The sequence below is a fragment of the Lagopus leucura genome, unplaced genomic scaffold, assembly GCF_019238085.1.
Source record: "Lagopus leucura isolate 7727_CA_CO unplaced genomic scaffold, USGS_WTPT01 Super-Scaffold_100022, whole genome shotgun sequence".
Lineage (NCBI taxonomy): Eukaryota > Metazoa > Chordata > Aves > Galliformes > Phasianidae > Lagopus > Lagopus leucura.
Genome location: NW_024962275.1, coordinates 3,863,684 through 3,879,719, shown reverse-complemented (window position 1 = coordinate 3,879,719; position 16,036 = coordinate 3,863,684). Strand labels below are relative to the sequence as shown.

General features: G+C 47.7%; 1 protein-coding gene across 1 annotated transcript in view; it reads left to right on the top strand.

Moving 5' to 3' along the window:
• The window catches only part of CFAP77 (cilia and flagella associated protein 77), a 51,357-nt gene extending 35,922 nt beyond the window's left edge, over positions 1-15,435 (top strand). The window contains exons 4-6 of the mRNA XM_042879039.1: positions 5,408-5,510; positions 6,970-7,071; positions 15,208-15,435. Of these exons, the coding sequence (XP_042734973.1) occupies positions 5,408-5,510; positions 6,970-7,071; positions 15,208-15,276 (274 nt within the window). The 3' untranslated portion in view covers positions 15,277-15,435. The remainder of the gene's footprint in view (positions 1-5,407; positions 5,511-6,969; positions 7,072-15,207) is intronic.
• The last annotated feature ends 601 nt before the right edge of the window (positions 15,436-16,036 follow it).

Below are 16,036 nucleotides of genomic sequence, written 5' to 3'. Positions count from 1 at the left end.
ATGCCCATCAGGATGGCCTGCATTTGCTGGAACAGCTCTGCCCCAAAGCCAGGTCCCACCTGGGTTTCTTGAAGAACAATGCAATTTCAAGTCAGGAGAGAGAAATTTACTGCAGACAGATCTAAATAACCTTCAACTGAATCAGCCACAGGGCATCTCCAACCCCCCAAAATCAATGCTAGTGCACAGATTGCAGCTTGTGAAGCTGGTTATTTAATAGGTCAGAGCTGGTTTGGTATCTTTGCTTCAAGACACGTTTCCTTGTGCGTAGTCAGGACTGTTACAAGTATACATCTCACTCTTGGCCTGAGAGGGAATAGTAAAGCAAATTGGTGTTCTTGTAACCATGTGTGCTCTTAAGTACAGCTATGAGTATCTGATAAATCTTTTAAAGTGCATGTTTACAATGGATTTTATTCTTTTTACTGTTCTGTACATACGAGCCCTCTGAGCAAAATAACAGATCCTCTGACACTTGGAAGAAGCCACTGCCTTATTGGCTGCCCACAGTGAAATAATTTATATTGGTGTTCGTCCAAATTACAAGGATTGTAAAGAAAGTCCAGAATTCAGAGTAATCAGTGCTTCAGTGCATGGATCCCACTGCTGCCACGCGGGTGAGACACCCACTATTTCAATGAGAGTTTGCAAAGACTGCAAAAAAAATTGGTCCCCAAGTGTTTTCTACCAATTTTTCTCTTGTTATTTTCTTCAGTGGTTAATGGAAAGCGAGGACAAGTGGAGATCATTTAAAAATGATCTTTTGGGCCTCTCCGTGGCTTTATTGCCAGGACCTATTTAGAAGAGCATAAAACTGTAAGGGGCCTATAACATTGCTGTATAGTCCATGAGCTTCCTAGGAAAATGAAGAGCCATTGCATTCGTGCTCTGCTTGCTTCTCCATCCCTCCCTCTTCTTGCAAACACGCATGCACGTGTGCGCAGGGACTTCTGGAGCTGCTAATTGAATTCATTTTTGTGAAAGCGTTAACAAATTGTAAGTGACCTTTTATACAGATTTCAAAGTCAAGAATTCACCCCTAACTGCATACCCCTCTTCTGCCATTCACTGTTATGCAAAACCCACAAACAATTAAAAGAAATAACAAAGAGCCCAGCGGCCCTCTTTCCTAATTAGCTGCAGGAGGCAATGCTGGGGAGTGTGGCTAAGTGCTTCAATTACCTCGGCCCTCCTCGTTGCCCTTGTTAGAGCAGACAGGTCCACTGGCCAAAGGGGAACAATTAAGGCAAGGCAGATCCAGGCAGTTTGCAAGGGGATGCAGGGCCGTGCCGGCGCTCGCAGAAGGGCCAGAGCTGTAATCATGCCCCAGATTCCTGCTGGGCTACACAGAGACAAATTAATGGTAGATAGATTGCTAGCTCCAGCCCATCAGTAACAAGGGAGGAAGGGAGACAATATAGCAGTACAAGGGAACTGTAATCAGAGTTTTCCTGTACTGTAAATCCCTTTCAGGGCAGAGGGAGCTGAGCACTCATGTCTCAGAGCTGCGTGCACTGGCGGAACCCCAAAGCCTGGAGCTGAATCACAGATTCCAGCCTGTGCTTTATTTGCTGAAGATAATCTGTGCTGGGTGTGCTGAGGAGCTCCACAGAGACACTGGGACCAAACTGGTTCCCAGCAAGGGACTGATCTGAGCTGCTGGGAGACAGAGTGGCTGTCTGAGCCCCAGCCACAGAGAAGGGAGGGGAACACCACAGACAGAACCACCTCAGGACAAAACCTTCCATCATGAGATCTGCACGGACTAGATACAAAAGTGATGCCCCCTATGCTGTCTCCTCTGTGCACCAAAGACCCCTAAAGAGAGATCCTTTCCAGGCAAAGCCCACCAACCTCTCAAGAATCAGTTAAAATTTCAGGATGACTTGGTGCAACACGGCTTCAATAAAAAGAACACCGATGACATGATTTCTCTGTTGCACAAACACCCGTACTGCATTGCTATTGCCCACTGCTGCAGAGCTGCCATTGAGTTTGGGGCACACACACCCAACTCCTGGGAGCAGCACTCCCACCATACGCTGACCATCAGCAAGAACACTGCTGCACCAGCTGGAGCCTACCAGGAAACCCAAGGGCTGAAGTTTGTTCTAATATATTTACGAGCCCTTTTGTTGTTGAGTAATGCAAGAACAAAGCGATCGCAAGTCAAGTTTTTACCCATTTACAACTCCACAATCCAACTGATGGCATCCTTTAAGCCAGTGTGAAAACCCTCCCAGAGCAAAGCCCTTTGTACCCACTTTTGCCAGGTACCTTTTTTCCCCGCTGCTGCAGAAAACTTTGAAAGTAAGTTTGAGGGGAGACTGACAACCTTGAAACCTCAAGAGCAGCATGGCATTGACGGGTGCTGCTCTCAGAGCCGAGTATTATAGATAGATTTTAATTTCATTTTAACAAAATAGCTGTCTCCAGTGGAAGCAGCATCAAGAGCTAAATGAGGACCCATCTTGAGCTGAATCACGTTGAACAGACCTCGGCGCTGTCATTGATTTTCTGGGAAGAAAAAAAATGCCTCTGGCTACTAAACCAAATTAGTAGTCACTGATGACCAATTATTTTGCCCCACTGTGAACGGAGAGGCGTACTAAAATTCCAGTTTGTCAGACCCAAGGCTCTCTTCTCAAACACCTTTCAACGAGCGTGTACCAAAAGTCCCTCAGATGCTTCTGACGCCTTCCTGTTTTCGGCAACTTCTCCTTCTGCAAAGTTTTAATGAGCTGCTGCTCTGAGGACGGCCTGCCAGAAAGGGACTCCCTCCCAACTCGGTGGAACACTATTTGGCATGCCGCACAAATCACAGCTGTCAGAATTTATACACACATACACAAAAAAAGTGTCAGCCTAATGTTTGCAAATTATAATTACCATTTCCCTTGCATGTCCCTGGTGCCTTCATTTTAGATAAATCCCAGCTCTGAGGTATCAGCTGCAAAGCACTGAAGGCTCACATTGAATAGAATAGATTTAACTAGTTTGTAGCTCATTTAAGGCCTACACTGTTTTATTTTAATATTGTTAATACTTTATTATACTTTTTAACATTGTTTTCACAGTAAAATAGCCTATTAGGAGGCTGCAGCTCCTTTTCCAAGAGATTTCTGGCAGGCTAACGCCCCACATTGTGTAACCAAGTAAGCAGGCTCTTGTCACTTCAGTCGAAAATAGGTCTGTACCCTCACTCTTGAAAGTAAATTAGAGAGAAAGTCTATTAAAGAGACAGGAATTGTTTCAAGGATAATAGTTTTGAAAATGTGCATAGATAAATTTTAAAATATTTAGGAAATGTCAACATTAGAAGTGGCTCCAACTATTTGACTATAAAAGGAGGTGGCTGATTATTTTTTTTTCCTCCACAATTATAAATAATTTGTTACATCCTATCAGAACTTCTCTCCCTCTCCTTTCTGTGGCACGGTGCTTGTGCCAAAACAAGGAGATCTGAGGGGCTGGGAACGAGACAGGTTTTAATCCACAATGCATTTTCAGCAGATGCTTCCCCTCTCCCCACAGCATCCACAGACAGTAACAGCAAAAGCCTCCCAGTGCAGAGGGTGACATCTGGGCAGGGTGACAGAACACATCAGCAGCCCCTAAGCAAGCTGAGGTGTGGGGACATGTTCCTATGGGCCAGTTGCAAAGGCGATGTACCATCACACTGCCAAGCAGCGCTGGTAGCAAGGCCTCAACTCCCCATCCACCCCACTGGGATCAGCGTTTGACCTACAAAGACAAAACTTCCTCCCTGAAATTTCTCCTGCAGCTTTAGTGGAGGAAGCGTGCTCCTCGATATCCCCCTCTCTTCTTTGCTCCCTCAATAAGAAAAGCCAGATGAGGGGTCACATCCCACAGCCCAACAGAACCCACACATTTAAATAGGACACAAGTCACTCCTACTAATTTCAAAGAAGCAGTTCGTGCGTGCGTTATTCCAGGCATGACTCTATACTTTGCTGGATCAGGACTTAAATGCGATTAATCACACGGCAGGGAAGAGTTTCTGAAGAGCATCAACCCAAATGTGTCCTTTCAAGCATTTACGTACAAGCCAGCTGTGGACTAATCAGTCACCAACTGGCTGGTCCATCAGAGATGGTAAAGTCACCTCCATAGAGATGTGAAAACACACAGCTATCATAAAAATCCAGAATCAAACCACCATCCTCAAGGGCTCCATGTCTTCCTGCATCCCTCCCTGTTCCTGCACTTCAGGACATCTCCTGCCTCGGAGAGCCAAGGAAACCAGCCTGGGAGCAAGGCTCACCACAGGCTTGTGCCATAACTACCAACATTTACACCATGCAATGAAACATCCAACTTCAGTTTTGCCATATCTTTTAATCCTTTGCAGATACTTTTGCTCAGCTCTGAGCAGTGTGAAATGCCAAACTGGAAGCAAAGGAAATGAAGAGGGGAAAGAGAGGGACAAATGTAGGTGTCCCCTTTGGCACAGTGGCTCTCCAGATGGCAGTCTGGAGCAGCAGGGCTGATTTGTAAGCAGAGCCTTGAAAAGCCCTGCAGCGTGTGATCTGTGCAGCAGGAGGGCTGTAGCAGGATGCTCTTCTGATATGAATGCCCCCTGGGATGCGTGTTGCTGGATTGCCCATTCAATATCATTAGAAAACACAACCACAGATTAGGCTGTTCTGAAGCATGTGGACAGCACGTGGGTGGCAAAGGGGACTCCTTTAATTGCAGCAGAAGTTATTCTGAAGACAAGTCATTTCTAATTTCTGCTGTAATGGACTCCCCCTTTGCCAGGGTCCCTGAGCTACTGTAGAGGACCCTTGCAAAGCTCTGAGAAAAAGTTTAAAGGAATTTGAGTTGTTTCCACTGCACGTCAGTGACATTTTGCATTTCTCAGTTTCTCTGCTCAGCTCACTGGTGTCTTGCAGCTGGCCTGGTCAGGTGGGGAAAGCACTGCCTTGTGTTACAGGAGCAGCAGCTGAAGGCACTGCAGCTACAGGTGTGAGTAGACCTGACGGTTCTAAAGTCAGTGGCTGCTACTGAGATGAGAAAGTCCCTCCCCAACAAGATGTGCAAGGACAAGGACTGATAAAATTCAAGCTAGACATCCTCCATCACCTCCTCCCTTGGGTATTCTGTTTGCTTCTGGGGGAGAAGAATAGCACCACAACTGGTGATAAGCAATATGCTGTCCTCAAGGCAAGAACCCTGCTGCTCCACTGCTGCCACTGCCAGTTCTACCTCCTGCAGTTTCTGATTAAAGCATCCTCACCTGGCAGGAGCAAGCCTCAATAAGTCCAGGCTACAGCTGTGCCTCTACTTGGTGACATGTTCCAGGAGTAGAGAAGGGAATCAGCACAAGGAGGTAGAGAGGTGTTAACCCTGGAGATTATATTGTCATGTTCTGAATGTTTTCCAGGCCTTCCACTCCTCTGTTTGACCTCCTGCAACACAAATACAAGGAGCTGTGGATGGAACAGCAGAGAGCACGGACCGCAGCGCTCCGGCTGGAGAAGACAAAGGTAGTAATGCTCCAACAGGGCTGCTGCTTGCTACCAGACATCAGCTCCCACTGTCCCACCCACAATAGGTGGGCTTCTGCCAGTCACAGGGAGGGGTTTCAGCCAGGAAACCATTTTCCCTGCCTACTAGAAGACAAAGCCTCATAAAGATCAGAACAGCTTCCTCCTAGTCCGGATGGGCCTGGCTCCAGCCAGAGCATGTTCTGCAGGTTGATGCTGTGGGAGTGAACAGCAGATGCATGGGCCTGGAAGTGCTCTGGAGACAGAAGGGAGGCTTTTTAAAAGTATTTTCTTCATTGGAAAGTGTATCAGCTTGTTGGAAATGGAGCAAGCTCAGAGCAATGGTGCTTTGATGAAAGCCCTGCTAAAGGCTTAGGCAGCTCTTCTAAGACATCTCTCTGGCTATCATTAAGCATCTGCTTACATCAATATGTCTCTAGTCACAGGGTGCCCACCTAAACTCCTGTTAAATTGAAATGGAAGCTCTAATGCTTTTACAGTACTAAAAAGCTCTACTGTAACAAAGAATTTGGTTTCATTTTCATTTTTGGTTTCAAATTATCATTGGTATTTAATGCCATCCTCATGCCAGAAGCCCTGCAGATTGTCCTCTGGACAGCATCAGCTCCACTCAGGTTTCCTGCAGCAGTGGATAAAAGAATGGAGCAGCCAACAAACGTTCAAGGGGCCGACATCAGCCTTGATCCTGGCATGGCACAGCAGATGCCCTCACCCCAAGCAGTTGTTAGAGCTGTTAAACGTAACAATATTGTAATAACATTTAAAAGCAGCCAATGACTGTTTTATTAGTTAATGACTCAAGGAAGAGTCGGGCTAATATGGTAATGACCAATTTCAGTGGGCTTACTGCCATCACAAAGTATGCTTTATAGTGGAATTGCTATACAGTGTTCTTAATTAGCAGCTACTTTATGAACGCACAAGCCGAGGATGTTGGAAAAATGCATCCCTAACTTATTTATTAATGACTGATGTTTTAATCACTAAGTTCCCTCCATCAAATTCCTGAATTCTGCAGCCACCAATTACTGATTTAAGCAACACAGACCTACAAACTAGACCACAGAGTGGACAGATTCCCTGTTTCAATTAATTAGGAGAGCAACACATCAAACAGTCAGGAAATCCCCCCCTCTGTTGAGGGTGGTGGAAGTGACTTTCCCAGCTGGTGATGAGCCATTGCTCTAGTTCAGGTTCCACACAGGCAACAGTCATCTCGCTGAGATGACAGAAAGCTGAAAGTTGGCTGTTGCCCAGCATTTCCTTATCAGTATGTTTTAGGTATCAGCATCAACTGCACAGACATGAAAGACCAGACGCATTAGGGTGATCCAAAGTGACATATAGACTAGTAACGACCCTGGGATGACCATTTCAAGACACAGATGTGACATACATAACCTTGCAGCCATGTCAGCCTGTTCTTGTTCATCTTTAGACACGGAAGGACAAAGTGCGCGACACCCGCACCACGCTTCTCCGAAAAAACCCAGTGCCTCCAAAGGAGGAGTCCTTTTGGCACCTGCCCCACCTGGAAAAGGTATGAACCATTTGAACTTAGGAACACCTTCTAACCTCACCCAGGTTCCCTGGGAAGTCTCTTATCTCATGAAGGCAGACATAATGCTCTTACCTGAAAGCTCCCCAAGACCCAGACCCCATAGCGTTCCCACCCTGGACGTGCTTAAACTCCATTATATTTTGGACCTGGAAAAGGGGCAGCAGTTAACAGATAAAGGGCTGATTGCCTAACTTGTGGGCACTTCTATGATCTTCATCAGATCAGAAACACCTTATTATACCTCCCATCAGTACTGGCCTTTGTCCTCTCTCAGTATTCCTGCAACTGCTCTACATGACCATAACAATCAAACCTACTTTTAGATAGTCTAACGTTTTATCAGCTCTCACCATAACTAATTCAAGCCACGCCAGATTAAAGCGTTCCAAGGCAGTAACACAACGGAAGGCACAGCAATGACAGCAGAGCAACAAAGCCCCAGGCTGCACCAGTGAGGATTTGCTCAAATACAACAGCCACGAGCACAGAAATAAAGGAAAGAAGATGCTTACCTCCAGAAGGCCTCAGGTATGCAGGGAGCTCCAGCAAGAAACTCACCCCTTCACTGCCAACCCTGGTCTGGACAGGGGTGGATCCTGGCTCCAGCCCTTCCATCATTCAGTGCATTGGATACACCTGAGCTCCCCTGGGTTGGCCCTGCCTTCCCACCAGGTGCTCAATCACTGCTACAAGCCCTGACTTAGCATTTCTGCTACAAAGACTCATTTTCATCCCAAGAGTTGGAGATTCCCAGAAAGCCTACTCTCATGATATCTCCCTAAACTACCTGTTTGATAATATTCATCCTGAGACTGAGCAAAGGGTCTAGCCAGGCTACAGATGTGCAAGACAATTCCTTGAACTGATCCAAATAAGAGCTAAGATGATGATTTCTTATTATTATCCCAGCAACAGGATCTGCTTCCTGAATTCATCAGCACACCCTACTGTGCTCTGTAATACCTGCATGAATTCTCCTAGCTTTGTTTGTGGTGTAAAATGCAGGGAAACGTCAAGTGAAAATCTAGGAGGCATTTTAGAAAGGTAGAAATAAGAGCTGGGCAAGAGAAATGGAAAGGAGACACCAGAAGGTCTGAAAGCGTGGAAGCCCTTCAGAGAGTTGGCATGTCAAAATCATATCTGGCATTGACACTATTGCAAAGAGCCTCTCAACCCTCTGTTCCAGCCCTGGTTCTGATGGTTCTGGTTGGTTTTGTTTTTTTGTTTTTTTTTGTACAATGCTGTAGATTTTTAACTGCAGTTTAAAACAATGAAGGAGCCTTTTGACTTCCTGAAGCTAATTTACTTGTACAAGTTGGAGAGTTTCAACCAAGAAATGTATTTTGCACCACCTTGATGTATTCCTCTTACATCCTGTCTAAGACTGTCCGATTAGCATATGTCAGTAATCATTTATCCCAGCTGCCTGTCAGCACAAAGCTGCTGCTGCGGCTCGTGTCAGGGAAAGAACATGACCGATCGCTGTTAAACAGATTGTGTAAGTCACACGAGATACTGGGGCAAGCCTTCTCTTTAGAGCTCCTCTCACCCCAGACCTTTCCATCACTATTCATTTTTCAGCCTCCGTTTTTCTTTGTGCTTTCCCTTTTGTTTCATCCGTGATTGCGGTTGGATTCCCCCCACAGCCACAGGTCTCAAACACCACCTGAGTCTTTCTGTCTCTTCTCTTCTTCCTCCCTCCTCTTCCTCTCTTTCTCAGGAACAGCATCCAGGGAGAAGAAAGACACAGCATCTTCTATTGTCCTTCTCATTACCTGGAAGGCTCGCCTTTCCCTAGCTGCGGATCTAACAGGCACTGTTCATGTTAGAACTTGAATCAGGAAATTAATTGCTTAGTTGACTTTCAGTGCATGATTTCCTCCATGGAAAAGCAAGTTCTCAAACATCCATAAAAGTGTACCCAGTCAAGAGCAGAAATACCCCAAAGGAAGCTGTTGGCTTCAAAGAATGCTTGATAGACTCCAAACTGTGCTTTAACCATCTCTGTAAGTTTGGGTTCTTTCAAAGCAAAAGCCTTGAGACACAAGCTGGCCCAAACCTTCACCCAAACTCAGACAAACTCAATCAGTCATATCATCCCATCGTTTAGAAAGGTGACAAAGTGCAGCACTCCAAAGAGGTAAGGGAGTTTGTTGATACACCATTACTGTTCTCATGAAATCTCTGGACTAATCAGTAGATCCATGCAGGACCTGGCACCACGCTAAAGCTCATGGAGGAAGCAGAAAAGAAAACAGAGAAGCTTCACCCTTCCCATTAATTGTCTCTGCCTACTCCCTGCATTGCCAAGGCTGCATGACATTACCTAGTCAATGAGTTGCTAAAGTATAGACAAATTGACTGTTTTCATTTGGTTTCAGCCCCAGTGCCTTAGAATAATGGCCCACACCATTAGGCTAACCTAATGTGTGGTTTGCACGCCCTCTCACACCAGGGACTCTCCAGCTCTGCGTCTCGCTCTGCAGGACTGACCTGGTGCGTGGTCCCCTGGGCCCCCCAGGCCCCCCGCTCATGGAGAGAGGCAGGGCATGGGGAGCCAGTCATGTCCTGGTGGGCAGTTCATTAGGGGAAGTTGTCCTAGAGGGGTTTTTACATTTATTTGTTACAAATCCAAACAGAAGTTAACTCCTTGCTCACCTCACAAGGCATTCCTGCTGCCCTCCACTTCCTCGACCACCCCCAAGGCAAAAGGCCTCCATCTTGTTCCGCCTGCAGCAATCTCAGCTCAGCTCAGGTTCTGCTAACACAGCTGGGACCACGCACCAATACTTCCTTTTTGTCTGCACTACATTCTGAGGGTCTATAAGAGATCAGACACCCAACATGTACAAAAGCATGTATCCTGTCCTCGTGTCTCCCATCGCTAACGTTGCATTGACCTGGGCAAAATGGCATCTCCAGTGTCAAATTCTGGACAAGATGTTGCTGCCAAAATACATCATCCCTAAAGCACTGCTGTCTGCAGAGAGCCAGTGCAGGGTGAGGCTTTGGTTGCCTCCATCTGAATCTTTGATGGCCATAATCCAAACCAAGAACATCTGATGGCCATAATCCAAACCAATGACCAACACAGGCCGCTCAGCAATAGATTTTCAGGGCTCTGTCAAGTCAGTCCAGAAAGACGTTTGTTTTTGTAGCAGCACCTCATGATGTGGAAGGACAGAATTTGCACATGAGTCAAAACAGCTCCGTATTCTGTGTGTCACAAAGTATTGGCTTTTCTTTGCTCATTAGAGAATCCCAACTTGCACACACATTCAAGGAGGCTTTCCAGAGAGAATATTCTTGTTTACTTGACCAAACAGGGGGAGGAAAGAAAATGCAGCAACTTTGGACAACATTTTTGTCAACGTGTGCTGCCTTCCCGAGCAGATGAAACGAGCTGTGCTCGATGCACGATATGAATAAGCGATAAGCAATTGACGAGCAAGTGTTCGGGTACCTTGGCAAAAGACTTAATTTGCAACCTGGCACAAAATCAAAGGCTCTGTCAACGACTGAGCGGCTCTCCCGCGTATGCCTTGCATTACCTGGGAAAGCTCTGTCAGGTAAATTTCCAGTGAAAGTAATTAGAGGAATCCCCACTGTATAAACTTTGCAGCAAAATTCTGGGCTCCAGAATTTGATTCTCACCAGGGATCCGATACCTGCTCACAGCCTGATCTTTCGTCAGAATTAACAGTTGAGGTTTAAGACACACACACAGAAATGTTCTGCATTTTTTTTTAATGCTTTACCTCTATTTTTGTCTGAAGAGCTGAACTGACAAGCGTGGCTCATGTAATCCTGCAATTGTTGCCTTGTCAGAAAAGCCATAGACTGTGCTTAACCAACCTGGGCTTGATCCACACAGCAGGATGGCTTCACAGTGCAGCACTGGTCCTCCTGGGTTTGAGGGGGACGACAGAAATTCTTGGAGTTGGGGCCTGGATGGCACATAGACCAAAGCAAGTTTTCTGTCACCATGACACCAGATCAAACCTCTCTTCTAAAGTTGGGTTTTGGCTAAAAAATGGTCTCACCACATGGCTGACCAGTGGCCAAAGTGAAATGAACTGGGGGATAACAGCCTAGCCAGGATTCTTTGGATTTTCTTGTTTTGCCTAACATAAGAACTACCAACAGCACAACTGCTTGGAGCAGCCTATATCAGATCACAGCAATGCATTTCCATGGCCCAGTCTTTCCCAGCATCCCTTCACACATACCTTGTACGCTCAGCCTCTCCATCATACCCTACTCTCCCCTCTGCCACTCTCAGTCCTTCCTTCACCTCAGAGGTGTGGTAGAATCATAGAACCATTAAGATTGGAAAAGACCCCTAAGATCAACTAATCCAAACATCAACCCATCACCACCATGTCCACTAAACCTCCACGGTAGACCATCCTTCCTCTGCCATTGCACTGCTCTCCAACATCTCCTGGTTGACAGCAACAAAACAGCATAAAAAGAAAAAAAAAGAAAGAAAGAAAGAAAGAAAAGGGAAAAGATATTTCAATCTGGCCTATTATTGAAGCCCCAGTCCAGAAGCCCCCAGATCGTGTAAGCTCGTGACTTCTGGTATCACAGTGAACCCAGCCAGAGACCCAAGCCTGTGAGCTCTGCAGTGTGAGGCACAGTGCAGCTCAGCATCCCCCTGTGCAACCTCACAGCCTGGGAAATCTCCAGGCCAGGCTCCAGCTGCACCCAAGCCCTGATGTCCAATGGCAGCACAAGGAGCTGCTGACACCCAGGGCCCATTGCTGTTAGAGATTCAACCATGAAGGAACAGATGTGGGGTGCTTGCAGCCTCATGGGTTGCAGTGGAGTGAAACCACAAATGCTGTGCTGTCTTCCAGGTAAGCCCCTACCATTGCTGCTTCCTCGTACAAATCCACAGGAATGCTTTGGATTGAGGTTTCATTCATGGCCATTCTGCCTTCTGTAGGGACTCTGTTTGCCACCTGACAACTTCATTTCCATGGCACAAAAGGGCTCTAAGTCAAAATCTCAAACTGCCCAAACCGAGCAAGCTGTGAAATCCGACAAACGTCTGCAGCCCTTCTTTGCAGGAGGGAAAAAAATGCAAAGTCTCAGTGGGGCATTAAATCAAGCATTTTCTGAAGCCTTTGAACATGCATGGACCATTTAGCCCAAACTCCTTTGTCCTTATTTTTCCTTATCTTCTCGGAATTAGAAAGGTGGGGAGAGAAGACCCAGCCCATTCATTAAGCAACTTCAGGACGAAGCCACTGGGAAAAGCCGCGGTGTTTGTAACCCTGATAACCCAACACAGCCCTCTGAGCACAGCTCAGCTTGGACAGAATAACGTCTGTTTTAAAAATACCTGCCTCTCCCTAACTTGTCATGGCATTTGTTGACAACCCTATTGAAAGCCGCTCTCAGTGCAGCTGTGAAGGATCTTTCAGCACCTCTTTCTCTCTCCTAGACAGTTTTTGAAAGGGAGGGGAAGGAAGAAAAAAAAAAAAAAGAAGAAAAAAAAAAAAAAGCCATCAATACAGGGGGAAAAAGCATCAGCAGCCAACATCAGCTGATGAAGCGCCTCACCTGGGCCCCCAGCGCACCGCCTCCAATTAAATCAAAATGGTTTGTTTTTAATGGTCTTTTACACTGACAAGTGGGCTATCATTCCAGGCCTAGAGAGCTGTCAGGGAGCCGAGGCAAATCCTCCGTTGATAATGCCCAATGCTTCCAATTAGGAGCCGAGGCCGCTCCTGGCGCACTAACGATTCCCCAGCCTCCCCCAAGGCCCCTTCGGCGCTGGCTGTTTCGTCTTCCCTCTTCCTCCGCCGCAAATTACTGACACAAAACGGAGGCGCCCCGGTGCCTCCTCACCACGCCGGGCCCCGGCCCTGTTGGATTTAATGAGGCGATGGAAGTTTTTGCGGATCTTTCGCTAAATTCTTTTCTTGTTTGACAGCTGCTTGAGTGTTGACCTTATAAAAGATTTAGTGTTTCTCATTATTTTCTGTCAAGCTTTACAAGTGATAGCTTCACGGAAATCATTTGCATCTCGATGCGCGCGCGGCTCTGTCTGTACAGGGACGCTCGGAGCAGCTCGGAGTGCGTGCAGCACCCATACATTGTGTGCTTTATTCCCTCCTCCCCACCAGAAAGAAAAAAAATCCACGAACACGACGCTGTTGTTTTGTGTCGTTTTGGGAAAAGAAGAAACAGGAGAAGGCTTGAAAGGCCCAGGATTTCTCGGGCTCTGTAAATGAGGGGGGTTTTGAAAAAGGAACAGAGATTGGTTTCCTGTAAAGAGAGCTCAGGAAAGTGTTTTGTCACCCACTAAAAGCATTCGATCAAATGGATGATGGAGGTGGGGTTGGGTGTAAGGGCGGCTGTGTTGCGGAAGCAAGGAATGGCAGAAGTGGGGCTGGGAGACCCCTGGGCTGCTCAGTGCCTGCCATGCGCCACTGCACAGCTGCCTCCTGAGCCCACTCTCCCCTTGCAGCCCCGATGTGCCTCCCATTGGGAGCTGACCTGCCTGACCACCCAGCAGCACCCAGAAACCATCCTTGGGACGCCGCCTCAGGGAGCTCTGCCCACCCTGCATTTCTTACATCTCCCTCTGTATTGGTTCTCCTCCTATGGACCTCTCTGCTTGCACCATGCGTGTGGTTGTACTAATGCTTGACGAGGGATCTCTTACAGACCTCCAATTTAAAACATGAGTGACACTCATAAACCCAAATGAAAATAACACCCCTAAAGCTTTAATATGTATTTCGGGGGCCAAGTTTGTTTTAGTGCCCCTCTAACTCTTCACAGCAGGGGCTGATGTGAAAGCACCCCATCTAAAAGTGTCCTGTGAGCTTGAATTTGTCAATAAATATGCAAAGAAAAAGAGCAAATCATTGCTTCTAATAAGCAGAAAGAAACTGCAGCTCCATCATCCTGCAAAGGAAACCACCACGCCTGTGCCTGCAACCTGCTACAGCCAAAGCTCTGAACCTGAAATTAAAACCAAGTCCTGTTGTAAGCCCATAGCCACATCAGAGCAACGGTGAAGATCATCAGCTGCCTCTACAGAAAGTACCATTGGGTTCATCATTGAAAATATGAATTAGAAGAATCAGAGATGTGGATCCATCACCGGCACCGACTTCTCACACCGGTCTGTCACAGGAAGACCTCTGACCCAGGGACACCCTTATCTTGTCTCTCATTACTGGCCTGGGACTAATCCATACACCTCAGGTATCCCTCATTATGAGGGGGTTCCTCATTTTTTAACGCAGCACTTGTCCCCTGCCTTACACCTGGTGCTTCCCACTTACTCATGCTGTGGCATCACTCACAACTTTGTCAAGGACTCCGCTAATTTTAATTACAGCCGGCGGTGGCTCAGTGTGACATTTCTCACCCAGGAGCATTGCAGCAGCCTGGAGTGAACAAACTGCCGCCGCCTCCCCTGTGGCCTCAACTCAACCCCACAAAGAAACGTTGCCCTGCCCAGCTCCCAGGAAACGCAGCCAAGAGAAGCAGCTCAGCTGTCCCTACATACAGACAGCAGATTTTTCTAACAATCCCAGCTCCGGTCCCACACAGATCAGAGGGAAGAAATGCTGCATCTGCAGAGGGAGGTCAGAGCTGGCTTGGGGGGCTCTGGGGCTGCCCACCCATCTCTGCAGCCTGGGCTCTGCCTCCCTCATGCCCTCCCAGCCAGGGGTTGTGGGGAAGCAAGAACATCCAGAAACAGCTGGCTGAAGTCAGGCACTTGAATGCAAATAGAAGCACCCGGATGCCTTCCTCCAGAGAGGGGGAATAGCAAAATATGCTTTGTTTGTCTTGATTAATGAGATTACTAGCAAGCTTTTCAGGGCAAAGACTGCTGTGTATTTTTACATATGCAAAAGCTGACATCCATCCAGTCTGAGCAGGACAGGGGGGAGGGAAGCAGGAGCAAGCTCTGCACGTACACACGAGGCAGATCTATGGCACAAGGCAACGTCAGGGCCCTGATGGTAACCCCACTCCAAACATGAAGATATGCCCACACGTCTCAGTTTAAACCTGTATCTGCAACCTATTTTCCTTGGCCGGCTGCTCATGTAACCAATCATCTATCTGCTCCTTTCACTATAGGTCGGGCCTCATCTCAGTACTTTTCCAGACTGTGATGCTCGTAAGAAGGCGTTCAGTTCCTCCCATTGAGAAGTGCCTGGGAGAAGCAGTTCCCTCCCCAGGGCAGCCGTACATCGAGCTCAGGTCAGGACCTCAGCCAGCATGGAGCCCTGCATCGGCCACAGACATAGGATTATAGGATTTCTCAGGATTGAAAGAGTTGCGTTCATGCAGATGTAGCCAAATAAACCACATGTGGAAATCAAGGTCCTGTTTCTGCCTGTTCATTGCTTCATGGCTGATGCACACCTACGATTTCCTCAGTACAACCACCACAGATCTTAGGCTCGGGGTAACAAGTCACAGTGCCAAGAGGGCAGTGCTTGTAGCAACTCAGTACACAGGGCAAGGACGGTCTCCTCCCCAGCCTGTTCTGCACAAACATGTTAAACCACATCCCACTCAACACCAAGTCTAGGACAGCTCCACAACCCATCAGTCCTTCCCCTTTGCTGCCTGATTCAGCAAAGCTCTTGCCCGTTTGCCTGCATGCAGCCATCCCAGCACCTGCTGCAAACCCTCTGCCAAGCCGAGGCCCCTCCGCAGAGCTCTGTGCGTGCACTCAGCCCCCGCCGATCCTCCGCGTACAGCTCAAGAGCCGCTGCCGCCCGGCTCCGTTCTGTGTTCCCCCGCTGCCGGCCGGGCAGACCCGCGCCCCGACCCCCCCGGCCCCATTCCCTGTCCCCGATACCGAGGGGCCCTGAACCGCCCCGCACGCCCCGGCGCTCCTTGTCCTGCAGTGACACCCACTGGTAACGCTGCTCTACCGCTGCCGCAGGCTCCCCGCCGC